The sequence below is a fragment of the Gigantopelta aegis genome, chromosome 5, assembly GCF_016097555.1.
Source record: "Gigantopelta aegis isolate Gae_Host chromosome 5, Gae_host_genome, whole genome shotgun sequence".
In the NCBI taxonomy this organism is placed as follows: domain Eukaryota; kingdom Metazoa; phylum Mollusca; class Gastropoda; order Neomphalida; family Peltospiridae; genus Gigantopelta; species Gigantopelta aegis.
In genome coordinates, this window is record NC_054703.1 from 5,195,264 (window position 1) to 5,210,865 (window position 15,602).

Below are 15,602 nucleotides of genomic sequence, written 5' to 3' on the forward strand. Positions count from 1 at the left end.
AATAAGACTGGTTACCGTTTTGCATATTATTAGTATTAGAATTTAGAGTAACAAATCTTTGGATTTCAGTGTAAAAAACAAAATGACGGCAAAACAATGAAACAAAACAGCCACACACAAGCCACACACACAGTCACACACACACACACACAGCCACAACCACACACAGAGCCACAGTCACACACACACACATAGCCACATCCACACACACACACACACACACTGCCACATGGACGACTCAATCTTCAGCATCAAGGGATATTTCATATGATCCTGTAACAAAGTTTGGCAAAGTTTAGCAGCCACATTTTATTAGTAAGGCTCATGTCAAGAGGAAAGAAAGAAAGAAATGTTTTATTTAACGACGCACTCAACACATTTTATTTACGGTTATATGGCGTCAGACATATGGTTAAGGACCACACAGATTCTAAGAGGAAACCCGCTGTCGCCACTACATGGGCTACTCTTCCGATTAGCAGCAAGGGATCTTTTATTTGCACTTCCCACAGGCAGGATAGCACAAACCATGGCCTTTGTTGAACCAGTTATGGATCACTGGTCGGTGCAAGTGGTTTACACCTACCCATTGAGCCTTGCGGAGCACTCACTCAGGGTTTGGAGTCGGTATCTGGATTAAAAATCCCATGCCTCGACTGGGATCCGAACCCAGTACCTACCAACCTGTAGACCGATGGCCTGCCACGACGCCACCGAGGCCGGTCATGCCAAGAGGAATGCTGATCCATGTTACACAAAGACACAATATATATAGAGGTTTCGTAACGAGTATTTTCTAATATGAAAAATATCAACCGAGTCTATGTTAATCAGTATTCACTAGACGAGGTTGATATTTTATATATTAAAAAACACGAGTAGCGAATTCTATTTACCCCATAACACATCTAAACTAAAATAACATTTTAATTCAGTGGGTTTTTTTGTAAATAACAGTACTGAAGTCGCCACCATCGATAATATGACATCACGATTAGCACAGATTAGTTTGACGTCACGCATTTTAAACAAATCTTTGAAAACGTTACGCTCAGGTACACGGGACCTATCCACAACAACACATTACAAAGAGACCTTGCAAATTTGCATACCATTATTAATAAAGTAAATTATTACATGGGTTTATGACATGGATATCATGGGTAAGTTATAGGACAAATGTATGTATGTATGTATAATGTACAAACACAACTCAGAGTCACACACAGAAAGACACACACACACACACACACACACACACACACACACACACAGAAAGACACACGCGCACACACACAAAACAAAAACAAACCTATGAGCAGCAGTCATGCTCATCGTGTTGAATTGTCCAGACAACCAATGTAGTTTAGCCGTTCAGAGCCATACTTGTATACTCCGAACACCCACAGTGAATAAATAACCATATTCAACCATTTTACCGTCGTCCTTATGCATGATGTTGGTCAAAGTTACGGGAACGTTGGCATAGTGTGAGTGATAAATCCTTAAGTAGATATGATCACGAGTGTTGATCCCATGACCCACACACATCTGCTGAGCGACACACCTCGCTGTTGCCTTAAGGCCCACGCCGAATAAAAGTCCATATTCAGTAATTCTATCTATGTCCTTATTCACGATGTTGGTGAAAGTTACGAGAAGGCTGGCCTAGTGTGAGTGATAAATCCTAAAGCAGGTCTTATAATGAGTGTTGATCCCATGACCCTCATACATCTGCTGAACGACACACCTCACTATGTTGCCTTAAGACCCATATTCTACATTTTGCCTTCGTCGTTATTACTGATATTATTGACAGTTACCGGAAGGCTGGTCTAGTGTGAGTGATAAAACATGAAATAGGTCTGAAGTGTGTTGATCTCATGACCCATCACACTACTACTGAGGTATAAACCTCTCTAATTAATATGAACAGACGGGAGGCTGATCCCATCCCCCATCACACTTCTACTGAGCTACACACCTCTCTAATTAATATGATCAGACAGGAGGCTGATCTTATGTCCCATCACACTTCTACTGAGCTACACACCTCTCTAATTAATATGATCAGACAGGAGGCTGATCCCATCACCCATCACACTACTACTGAGATACACACCTCTCTAATTAATATGATCAGACAGGAGGCTCATCCCATCACCCATCACACTTCTACTGAGCTACACACCTCTCTAATTAATATGAACAGAGAGAAGTCACTTCAAGATGGTGTTGTATGTTAAATCAGTTTGACGAGTGTTGATCCCATGACCCATCACACTACTACTGAGCTACACACCTCTCTAATTAATATGATCAGACAGGAGGCTGATCTCACGACCCATCACACTTCTACTGAGCTACACACCTCTCTAATTAATATGATCAGACAGGAGGCTGATCTCACGACCCATCACACTACTACTGAGCTACACACCTCTCTAATTAATATGATCAGCCAGGAGGCTGATCCCATCACCCATCACACTACTACTGAGCTACACACCTCTCTAATTAATATGATCAGACAGGAGGCTGATCCCATCACCCATCACACTACTACTGAGCTACACACCTCTCTAATTAATATGAACAGACAGGAGGTTGATCTCATGATCCATCACACTACTACTGAGACAGGATTCACTTCAAGCTGGTGCTGTACGCTATATCAGTATCTGCATTTTCAATGTGTTAAAAGTGTGTCATTTGCATCAATTAACAGATGGCATTTCAACTGATAACCGCGAGAGAAACAGTTTGCGCACATGTCACATTTGAACTGTTTATTACCTGTGTGAACAAAGATACGATGATTCAAGTTGCTATTGTATGAGAAACATTTAACACATGTATCACATTTAACTCTTAACAATAGTGTGAACCAAAGTATGTTCTTTCAGGTCGATATTCTGTTTCAAGTGGGTATTTCGTGACAAACATTTTGCACATACCTCACATTTGAAATTCCTAACATTTGTGTGAACTAACATATGTTGTTTCAAGATAGTATTTAGTGAGAAACATGTTGCACATTTTGCACATATCTCGCATTTGAAATTCTTAACACCAGTGTGAATGTTCTTATCTTCTTCCAGTTTGCCATTGCTTGAGAAACATTTTGGAAATACCTCACATTTGACATTATTAACACCAGTGTGAACCAACATATGTTGTTTCAATGTGGTATTTAATGAGAAACATTTTGCACATACCTCACATTTGAAAGTCTTAACACCAGTGTGGATATTCATATGTTGTTTCAATTTGCCATTGCTTGACAAGCATTTTGCACATACCTCACATTTGAAATTCTTAACACCAGTGTGAACCAACATATGTTGTTTCAAGGTGGGTTTTTGTGAGAAACATTTTGCACATACCTCACATTTGAAACTCTTAACACCAGTATGAACCAATATGTGTCGTTTCAAGTCTATATGTTTTGAGAAAAGTTTTGCACATACCTCACATCTGAAATTCTTAACACCAGTGTGAACCAACATATGTTGTTTCAAATGGGTATTTCGTGAGAAACATTTGGCACATACCCCACACTTGAAAGCCTTGACACCAGTGTGGACCAACATATGTTGTTTCAAGTTGGCATTTAGCGAAAAACGCTTTCCACACACCTCACACATGAAAGGCATAACACCAGTATGAACGAGCATATGTACTTTCAAGAGGGAACTATGGAAAGATTTTGAATAAACATCACATTTCAAATTGTTAACTCCATTGTGAATTAATATATGCTTTTTCACGTATCTTTTCTCAAAAAAACACTTTCTGCACACCCCACACTGATATGGTCGTTCACCAGTGTGGATCCTCATATGAAGCTTAATCTTACTCTTGTAAGAGAAACACTTCAAGCACATCCCACATTGGAAAGGCTTCTGGCAAGAATGTGGTTTAGTTTCTTCTTCCAGATGAGGGTTGCTTTCACAATGTTTTGACGAGACCTCACGTTTGACAAATCTATCATCACTGCTAGACATATTTCTCTTAAGACAGAGGACCTGCAACGTTTTGATCTGATCCACAAAATATTGCTTCTTTACCAGCCTCTTTGAAACCAGTCTTGAGTGAACATTTACTGATGTATCTTCAAAGTTGCAGGATCAACAGGTGTACTGAAACAGAACCAGTAAATGGATAAATGTTACCGAATTTATGACTTGATATTTCAACTTGTAACGTTACAACTACATGCAAAAAACCTTTGACTTGTTAGAACTCTGTAGGCTCTCCATTTCCTGTTACTATTTTTCATTCACTTATACAGTAGGAAAACATTGGGGTTTTGTTCCCCTATTTTGTTTTGAATTAATCATCAACTAATATATGTGGAAGATCTAATTTGTGCTATCGCGCTTGAGGACAAGTTCACCTTACTTTTATCTCAGCAGCGACTTTTATTGTACAGCTATACATTTGCCAACAGTGTGACACCCCCTGGTTGTTGAGTAGAAGCTGCCTTAACCCCAGGCAGCCTGATTCAGTGATTATCCAATGTCTGTTTTCAAAACTTCTTTTTGTCAAGATGACATGTAAAAGGTTACTCAAGAATTTTTCTATGGAATGCATATCACTCGCCTGTAGGTTATCAGGAGAGAGATTTATCACTTGCCTGATTTTTTCAAAAGTAAAGGATTGTGTTTGTGAATTGTATAGAAGTTTATATTTTACAAAAACCGTGTCCGTCCCCAGAACCAAAAATAACGTGAAATGATCAAGTTTCAGTGACAAACAGAAGTATGAAAGACTGTGCCAGCCTGCGTACCATACTATTTTGGAGAATACTATTACATATCAAAGACAGTGCCAGCCTGTGTACTATTTTGTACTATTTTGCAGATTATTACTACATATCAAAGACAGTCCCAGCTCATGTACTATTTTGGAAAGAAAGAAATGTTTTATTTAACGACGCACTCAACACATTTTATTTACAGTTATATGGCGTCAGACATATGGTTAAGAACCACACACATATTGACAGGAAACCCGCTGTCGTCATTACATGGGCTACTCTTCCAATTAGCAGAAAGGGATCTTTTATTTGCGCTTCCCACAGGCAGGATAGCTCAAACCATGGCCTTTGTTATGGATCACTGGTCGGTGCAAGTGGTTTACACCTACCCATTGAGCCTTGCGGAGCACTCACTCAGGGTTTGGAGTCAGTATCTGGATTAAAAATCCCATGCTTTGACTGGGATCCGAACCCAGTACCTACCAGCCTGTAGACCGATGGCCTACCACTACGCCACCGAGGCCGGTTTTGTACTATTTTGGAGACAGCTATTACATATCAAAGAAACAGAATCTATGACTTGAACAACATGCAACAAAAATTGACTTGTTACAACTCTATAGGCTCCTTGTTTCCTGTTAATATTTTCATTCCCTTTTATAGAAAGCATTTGTACAGCGTGCATCTGATGCGTGGTCGATCTAGAATCAATCCCAAAACCCCACTGTAAATCTCACTCCCACTGCCCATAATTCCATGGATTATGCAAAACATTAATTATTCATATGCTGGTTTATTTGAATATTGTCTGCATCGTTATCACTGGGTTATTGGGAAATGTACGAGGAAAAAACGTACGTGGAGGAAACGTATGTGGACGAATCATATGTACGAGCAATGTACCATCAGAGAAACTTTAGCACTAATTCAAAGTGGTAGCATTTAAAAAATAGGTTTTATATTTATATATACAATATCAGAAACGTAGCTAACAGGAGGGGGGGGGGGGGGAGTATATTAAAATAATAGAGCTTACTGGTTATTGATATTCATGGTTTAAGTATCTAACCTGCATGAAATGGCTGCAAAATGGTATTTCAGAGCCTCAAGATTTCACAATTTCCAGGGTATTCCTCTATATAATTAGAATGTATAGTTTTATTACTACAAAATGAGGACATCAATGAGTCATCTTCGGTTTATAATGTGAACAGAGTGGACGGAATGTACGCAATGAGTTCTAGAAATGTACTTGGACCAAGTCATTGATACACGAAATGTGTACTGGACAAATCATGTGGAACGCTTTCCCAATGAGTAACTAAAACTAGCTGTGGGTGGGATCCGAACCTAGTACCTACCAGCCTTACGTTCAATGGCAACAACTACACAATCGAGGCCGGTACCTACCGCGCTCAGTTGCCGAACCTAGTACCTACCAGCCTTACGTCCAATAGCAACAATTACACCATCGAGGCCGGTATCTACCGCGCTCAGTTGCCGAACCCAAGTACCTACCAGCCTTACATCCAATGGCAACAACTACACCATCGAGGCCGGTACCTACCGTGCTCAGTTGCAGAACCTAGTACCTACCAGCCTTACATCCAATGGCAACAACTACACCATCGAGGCCGGTACCTACCGCGTTCAGTTGCCGAACCTAGTACCTACCAGCCTTACGTCCAATGGCAACAACTACACCATCAAGGCCGGTACCTACCGCGTTCAGTTGCCGAACCTAGTACCTACCAGCCTTACGTCCAATGGCAACAACTACACCATCGAGGCCGGTATCTACCGCGCTCAGTTGCCGAACCCAAGTACCTACCAGCCTTACCTCCAATGGCAACAACTACACCATCGAGGCCGTTACCTACCGCGTTCAGTTGACTAACCTAGTACCTACCAGCCTTAAGTCTAATGGCAACAACTACACCATCGAGGCCGGTATCTATCGCGCTCAGTTGCCGAACCCAAGTACCTACCAACCTTACCTCCAATGGCAACAACTACACCATCGAGGCCGTTACCTACTGCGTTCAGTTGACTAACCTAGTACCTACCAGCCTTACGTCCAATGGCAACAACTACACCATCGAGGCCGGTACCTACCGCGCTCAGTTGCCGAACCTAGTACCTACCGCACTCAGTTGCCGAACCTAGTACCTACCAGATTTACGTCCAATGGCAACAACTACACCATCGAGGCCGGTACCTACCGCTCTCAGTTGCCGAACCTAGTACCTACCAGATTTACGTCCAATGGCAACAACTACACCATCGAGGCCGGTACCTACCGCTCTCAGTTGCCGAACCTAGTACCTACCACGCTCAGTTGCCGAACCTAGTACCTACCAGCCTTACGTCCAATGGCAACAACTACACCATCGAGGCCGATACCTACCGCGTTCAGTTGACTAACCTAGTACCTACCAGCCTTACTAGCTGTGGGTGGGATCCGAACCTAGTACCTACCAGCCTTACGTCCAATGGCAACAACTACAGCATCGAGGCCGGTACCTACCGCATTCAGTTGACTAACCTAGTACCTACCAGCCTTACCTCCAATGGCAACAACTACAGCATCGAGGCCGGTACCTACCGCGCTCAGTTGACTATCCTAGTACCTACCAGCCTTACATCCAATGGCAACAACTACACTATCGAGGCTGGTACCTACCAGACACAGTTTCCATTAACAAATCGGCGGATGTTGATATAAAATATTTGTTCTTTTCAACAACACTGTAATAATTTGTGCGAAGCTTTTATTATTTATATAATTTTTACAATAATACATGTAGCTATACAATAAACGTGTCTCTTGTTTAAATTATATTTAGTTTAAGACATGTCTGTTAGTAATGTAAAATATTTATTAATTTAATTGAACGAACCGGAATGTCACAACTATAAGAGTCCGAACCTGTGTTCTATTTCGAGTGTTAGATATTGAATTTACCGAGAATAAACTCAATGTTTGTGGGCAAAAAAATAGGCAATGTGTAAAAGATAAAATATGACTTACGTTAACGTGAAGATAGACTTGAGCTTTGTTTGTAATCTGTAAATGGAAAACGTAGAAAGTTGTTCTAATAAACAAAATAAACGTGCCGAACAACAATCGAGTTACCACAAAGGAAACGGTCACGAGGAAGTTATTCTGGCCTGTTATTCGGACTGTTCAAAAGCGACGATATACGGACTGGTATTAAATCAGTTATCGACAAAAAATCAGCGGATACTAACGTAAAATACTTATTTTAAAAAAAACCTATAATAACGAACGTTTCTCATATTTAAATTATATTTAGTTCAAGACATGCTTGTTAGTAATGTAAAATAATTATGAATTTCACTGAATGAACCGGAATGTCACAACAACGAGTCCGAACTCGTGTTCTATTTCTATTAGTGTCAGATATCGAAACTGTGAATTTGTCGAGAATAAACTGCATGTTTGTGGGCAGAAAAATAGGCAATGTGTAAAAGATAAAATGTGACTTATGTTAACGGGAAGATAGATTTGAGATAGAGAACGTAGACAGTTGCTATAATACACCAAACAAACTTACCAAACTTACCGACTAACAATTGGGTTACCACAAAGGAAACAGTCTCGAGTAAGGTATTGTAGCCTGTCATTCGGACTAGTAAAGTAAGTCGATATGCGGACTGCGATTAAATCTGTCTCTTGGAAGGAATTTGTTCTTTTACTTCTCTATTCTTCATGTTGTAGACTCCAGAGGGAGGAGTGGGCATATTTTGGTTGTGTATTTTTGTTTGTTTCTGTTTGTTGTTTTTCTTGTTTGCTGTTGTATAATTACAAAATTTCTCAATTCTGATTGGACGATGTCGAACAAAAACTTAATGTGTCCTTCGATAAATGATTTATGTGTATTTTTGTTTTACTAAATATGGTGTGTCCAGGCGTTTGGACTTACATTTTAGAAGGGGGGGGGGGGGGGGGGCACTAAATTGTGGCTACCTAAATTTATGAGGGGTTAAGACATGCTTCCCCGGTAAAAGTATTGAAACAAAGAGAACATTTGCTTGACCAAGGGGAGGGTTCGACTGTCGTAAGCCACCCTCTGTACAAGCTCCTGTCTTTGTAATTATATAACATCGGTTTCTCCTGTTTTTTTAAAAATGAATTTATGATGTACAACTTTCAGAAACTGTATAAAGTTGCGTAGCGTAGTGAAGGAATTTAAACTAAACACCTCAGAAAATGAGGTCATTACGTCAAATGGGACGTCAAATTATGTAAAGTAGATAATGGGAAGAACGTTAGAAAGAGATTTATTAATTATGTGCAGTTTTAACTAAATAAGTTGTGCTGTTTGTAATTTTAAGAATTGTTCGTAATTTGTTTGCGAATTTATCGATTTTATACAATTTGTGACTGTTATACATCGATTAATTAGCAAACAAATTACGAACAATTCTTATTTAATCAGTGCACCACAACTGGATAAAAGCCGTGGTATGTGCTGGAGGGTTCGAATTTCAGCACGGCACCGAGGCAATTGCCATGATTGCTCTCCTTACTTGCCGTTAAACCCCGATAATCGTATAGCGTGGACGGCAAGAAAAAAAATGCCGTGGTGCCTTACCAGGGTTGCCGCCGTGCCCTTCCCATACAGTCCGTGTTGTATATGTATCCTTCCTTGTGCCATAGCATTGTTGTACTGGCCATGTCAAATAAAAAGTGTAAAAACACCCATATTTTTTTTTAAAGTTTACTTTTAAATTTTATTTGCTTTACAGCTGCCGACAACAACAACCCAGGAGGCTACACTGCAGGTTTTTTTTTATTATCTTTTTTTTTTCTTAACAAAAAAACATTTTATTATTTAACGATAAAAAAAAAGTATAATGAAAAATCACATTTAGCGAAGTCGGCTTTCTTGTTGACACACGGAGTGACAGTCAGTTATACTTGGATCTTAAACAAAACGTGCTAAACTGCTCATACAAAATAACTTTATTTACAGCAGTTTAAGTCAAGGACATTTATGAATAGATTATTTGTGACTTAAGGCCTTTTTCCATGGGGCCGATTTTTACCGCAGTTTAAGATAACGTCATTTATAAATATGTTCTTTGTGACTTGTACAATATTTAAATAATTATTCATTGTTTATTTACGTTTGGATACCGCTCTAAAGCGTTTGTGACCGGAACACATGACGGAAGGAAATGTTTTATTTAACGATACACTCAGCGCATTTTATTTACGGTTATATGGCGTCGGACATATGGTTAAGGACCACACAAATATTGGGAGAGGAAACCCGCTGTCGCCACTTCATGGGCTACTCTTTTCAATTAGCAGCAAGGGATCTTTTATATGCACTATCCCACAGACAGCATAGCACATACCACGGCCTTTGATATGCCAGTCGTGGTGCACTGGCTGGAACGAGAAATAGCCCATTGGGCCAAACGACGGGGATCGACCCTAGACCGACCGCGCATTATGCGAGCGCTTTACCACTGGGCTACGTCCCGCCTCGGAACACGTGAAGTCGAATTTACATTCGGCGTTATTCCTTTGATCTGCCGAGATATTACGAGTCGATTCGTAGAGAAAGGACGTGTTCGCGACGCAACGGAAATGCTGAGTGGTTATTTGTTTTGGCAGTGTCGTGTTTTTTCTTTCGTGTTGTTTTGTGGACATATAAGGTGATATACAAACGTAAATAAACAATGAATAATAATGTGTAAGTAACATAGAATATATTAATAAATTTTAGCTGCTGTAAATAACTTTATCATCATTGACATGTTAGCACGTGTGGCAACAAGAACAGTGCCTTGTAAAGGTCTTTACAGTAGTGCATAACATTTCTACTTTTATTAAAAGGCATAGATCTGTATCCAGCAAATTGCATAGACTAGAGTCCAAGACCTTAACGTTAAGTAAGTTTTGTCTGTGAAACAATAGAAAGTAAGTTTCCTTCTTACCCATCTTCTGAACAAAATGGTTGCCTTGGTGCCCTTCCAACTTGCCTTGGTGCCCTTCCAACTTGCCTTGGTGTCCTTCCAACTTGTCTTGGTGCCCTTCCAACTTGTCTTGGTGTCCTTCCAACTTGCCTTGGTGCCCTTCCAACTTGCCTTGGTGCCCTTCCAACTTGTCTTGGTGCCCTTGCCTTGGTGCCCTTCCAACTTGTCTTGGTGCCCTTGCATTGGTGCCCTTCCAACTTGCCTTGGTGCCCTTGCCTTGGTGCCCTTCCAACTTGCCTTGGTGCCCTAAATTTAGAAATTCGACCCCTGTGTGCTTTCCTGTCTGTGAGAAAGTGCACATAAAAAATCCTCAGCTGCATTAGGAAAATATAGCGGGTTTCCTGTCATAACTACGTGTCAAAATTACCATATGTTTGACATCCAATAGCCGATAATAAATTAATCAATGTGCTCTATTGGTTTTGTAAAAAAAAAACGTTTTTGTTGTGTTGTTGTCTTATGGCGGTGTTGTTGCGGGTGGGCGGGTTTGGCTGGGTTTGGCTGGGTTTTTTTTTGTAGCTTTTTAAGAAGCACGGAGTTAGCCTAAGCAGTACGGAGCACGAACTATGTTCTACAACTTAAGAAACTGTAAGACAGTATGTGGTAAATACTCACCCAATTGAAAACCAAAAACTGAAAAGATTTAAATCAGTTGTTTAATTTTGATACACAGAAAACCTACAAAAATGTGTTTATGAAAAATTAGAAACTTACAATATCATCAGAAAACATGCTTGACAAAATTTCATACTAAAATAGTTTGTGTACATATTTACAGCTCACATTTGTAAATCTTATTAACAACATAAAATGACATTAAAATAGTTTGAACAATCACATTTCAAACACACATAACCAGCATAGTACTGTGTCTAATCTTATATATAATAGCCAGCATAAACTATGTTTTGGATCGCACAGTGTGTCTAAAACATTTTACAGATGCATTACATTTGAAAATCTTATAACCTAACAAGAACTGTTTATGCTCGCACTGTGTCAAAAACAGTTTGTAGACATGTCACATCTGAAAATGTTATCATGATCAAATAACATTTAGTTGGTACCCTGAGAGAGAGAGAGAGAGAGAGAGAGAGAGAGAGAGAGAGAGAGAGAGAGAGAGAGAGAGAGAGAGACATACACACCACACCGAGAGTGATACAGACACCCACACATACAAACACACACACACAGAGAGAGAGAGAGAGAGAGAGAGAGAGAGAGAGAGAGAGAGAGAGAGAGAGAGAGAGGCATAGACACCACAGAGAGAGAGAGGAGAGGGGTAGCATACACAAACAGAGAGAGAGAGAGAGGGAGGGGGGGGGGGGTTATGGGTCAATAATTTGGTGCAGTATGTGTACCTTGCTACCTATTGACTGCTGAATTTTGACACCTCACATTTGAAATTCTTAACACCAGTGTGAACCAGAATAGGTTGTTTCAATTCGGTATTTAATGAGAAACATTTTGCACATACCTCACATTTGAAATTCTTCACACCAGTGTGAACCAACATGTGTCGTTTCAATTCGGTATTTTGTGAAAAACGTTTTGCACATATCTCACATTTAAAATTCCTAACACCAGTGTGAACCAACATATGTCGTTTCAATTCGGTATTTTGTGAGAAACATTTTGCACATATCTCACATTTGAAATTCTTAACACCAGTGTGAACCAACATATGTTTTTTCATGTTGTCATTGCTTGAGAAACATTTTGCACACACCTCACATTTGAAATTTCTAACACCAGAGTGAACCAACATATGTTGTCTCAAGTTGGTATTGAGTGTAAAATACTTTGCACACACCTCACATTTGAAATTCTTAACACCAGTGTGAACAAACATATGTTTTTTCAAGTTACTGTTGCCTATAAAACATTTTGCACATACCTCACATTTGAAATTCTTAACACCAGTGTGAACCAACATATGTTGTTTCAAGTGGGTATTTTGTGAGAAAGATTGTGCACACACCTCACATTTGAAATTCTTAACACCTGTGTGGGTGTTCATATGTCGTTTCAAATCAATATTCCTTGGAAAACATTTTGCACATACCTCACATTTAAAAATTTTAACACCAGTGTGAACCAACACATGTCGTTTTAAATACGAATTGAGAGAAAAACATTTTGCACACATCTCACATTTGAAATTCTTAATACCAGTGTGAACCAACATATGGTTTTCCAAGGTGTCATTTTGTGTGAAACATTTTGCACATACTTCACATTTAAAATTCTTAACACCATTGTGAACCAACATGTGTTTTTTTAAGGACTGTTTCCGTATGAAACACTTTGCACATGTCTGACACTTGAAAGGCCTAAGCCCAGTATGGACGAGCATATGTACTTTCAACAGGCAACTATGTAGGAATGATTTTGAACACACATCACATTTAAAATTCTTAGCTCCATTGTGAATTAATATATGCTTTTTCAAGTATCTTTTCTCAAGAAAACACTTTCTGCACACCTCACACTGATATGGTCGTTCATCAGCGTGGATCTTCATATGCCGCTTAATCTTACTCTTGTAAGGAAAACACTTCAAGCACATCCCACATTGGAAAGGCTTCTCGCAAGAATGTGGTTTCGTTTCTTCCACCAGACGAGGCTTGCTTTCACAATGTTTTGACGAGACCTCACGTTTGACACATCTATCATCACTGCTAGACATATTTCTCTTAAGACAGAGGACCTTCAACGTTTTGATCTTATGCACAAAATATTGTTTCTTTACCAGCCTGGAATGAACATTTACTGGTGTGTCTTCAAAGTTGCAGGATGAACAATGGTACTGAAACAGAACCAGTAAATGGATCAATGAAACTATAATTTATGACTTGATATTTCAACTTGTTACAACTCTAAAGGCTCTCTCTTAATGTTAATATTTTGCATTCCCGTGTATAGTAAGAAAGCATTGGGGTTTTCCCCCAGTTTTGTTTTCAATTAGTCATCAACAAATATATATGGAAGATTTAAGGTGTGTCATCGCGCTTGATACCAAGCTCATCTTACTTTTATTTGAGCAGCGATTGTTATCGTCCACCTATAAATGTGCCAACAGTGCGACTCCCCCTGGTTGTTGAATAGACGCCAGCCAGCCTGATTCAGTGATTATCCAATGTTTCTTTTTAAAACATATTTTTGTCAAGACGACATGTGCAAGGTTATTCAAGAAATTTGCTATGGAATGCAAATCACTCGCCTGTAGCTTATGAGGAGAGTGAATTTTCACTTGCTGTATATTTTAAAAAGTAAAGGATTGTGTTTGAGAATTATATAGAAGTATATATTTTACAAAAACGTATCCATCCCCAGAACCAAAAAGAACGAAACATTACCGACTTTCAGTGACAAGCAGGAGTATCAAAGACAGTGCCAGCCCATGTACTATTTAGGAGACTACTATTACATATCAAAGACAGTGCCAGCCCGTGTACTATTTTGGAGACTAGACTACTATTACATATTAAAGACAGTGCCAGCCCGTGTACTATTTTGGAGACTAGAGACTACTATTACATATCAAAGACAGTGCCAGCCCGTGTACTATTTTGGAGACTAGAGACTACTATTACATATCAAAGACAATCCCAGCCCGTGTACTATTTTGGAGACTTTTGGCAAAAAAAAAGAAAGAAGAAAAACAAAAGTGCATGTATGTATGCATTAAAATAATAGAATTTACTGGTTATTGATACTGACGGTTTAAGTATGTAACCTCCATGAAATGGCTGCAAAATTGTATTTCGCAACCTCAAGATTTCAAACCCAAATTCATCCAAAACGGCATTAGCCAACTCTTCCATGTTGTAACGTCGCTTGGTATGAGACGGCCCCTGTAACTGCTGCACAAGGCGGAATCGCCCAGTGGCGATCACGTGATCTACGTCTCGAAATAGATCGCCGAGCTTTGTAATTGTTGCGACGGAGTGTCACGAAGCGTAGCTGAATGTGGGTGCTGTCGGGTTTCTTTCTGTAGTATGTGTATTAGTGATTAATATGTGGATTTTTTTGTATCAGTTAACTCGAAAATGATCGATGTAAAGGTATTTGACGTCAAACATAGGATTGTTGTGGTATTAGAGCGGAAATCTTTGCCTACCATTTGGTAGTCGGGAATTGCCAAAAATATACATAGGTTGGTCTCTGACTGTAATGAGAGCGTATTTATGTCCAAATGTCCGTCTAGATCTCTTACAGTCAGAGTACTCGGGCTACTTGGACACATGAAATATGCACTGGACAAAGCATGTGGAAAGGTTGCCCAAATGTGTCGTTAAATCTAGATGTGGGTGGAAGCTGAACCTAACAACCTTAAGTCTGATGGCTTAACCACTACACCACCGAGGCCCGTGCCAACCTGGCACAAAAATCAGTGGATATTGATGTATAATACTTGTGTTCTTTTCAACACTAATAATTTGCGCAAAACATTTATTATTTAAATATAATTTTTCAATAATACATGTGGCTATATAACGAACGTTTTTCTTGTTAAATTATATTTAGTTCAAGACATGTTTGTTTGTAATGTAAAATATTGATTACTTTCACTTAACAAACCGGAATGTTAGAACAATGAGTCCGAACCCGTGTTCTATTTAGTGTCAGATATTGAATTTACCGAGAATAAACTCAATGTTTGTGGGCAAAAAAATAGGCAGTGTGTAAAAGATAAAATGTGACTTACGTGAAGATAGATTTGAGCTTTGTTTGTAAATGGAAAACTGTAGAAAGTTGCTCTAATAAACCAAATAAACTTACCGAACAACAATCGGTTACCACAAAGGAAACGGTCACGAGGAAG

General features: G+C 39.4%; 2 protein-coding genes across 2 annotated transcripts; both read right to left on the minus strand.

Moving 5' to 3' along the window:
* Positions 1-945: 945 nt before the first annotated feature.
* LOC121373384 (zinc finger protein 98-like) lies at positions 946-7,899 on the minus strand. Its single transcript, XM_041500012.1, has 2 exons — positions 7,794-7,899; positions 946-4,142 (listed from the first exon to the last, which is right to left on the minus strand). Exon 2 carries the CDS (start codon positions 4,005-4,007, stop codon positions 2,865-2,867), a length of 1,143 nt encoding a protein of 380 aa, XP_041355946.1. The 5' UTR covers positions 4,008-4,142; positions 7,794-7,899; the 3' UTR covers positions 946-2,864.
* A 4,114-nt stretch (positions 7,900-12,013) lies between these two features.
* On the minus strand, positions 12,014-15,602 carry LOC121373438 (zinc finger protein 99-like). Its single transcript, XM_041500095.1, has 2 exons — positions 15,560-15,602; positions 12,014-13,583 (listed from the first exon to the last, which is right to left on the minus strand). Exon 2 carries the CDS (start codon positions 13,461-13,463, stop codon positions 12,144-12,146), a length of 1,320 nt encoding a protein of 439 aa, XP_041356029.1. The 5' UTR covers positions 13,464-13,583; positions 15,560-15,602; the 3' UTR covers positions 12,014-12,143.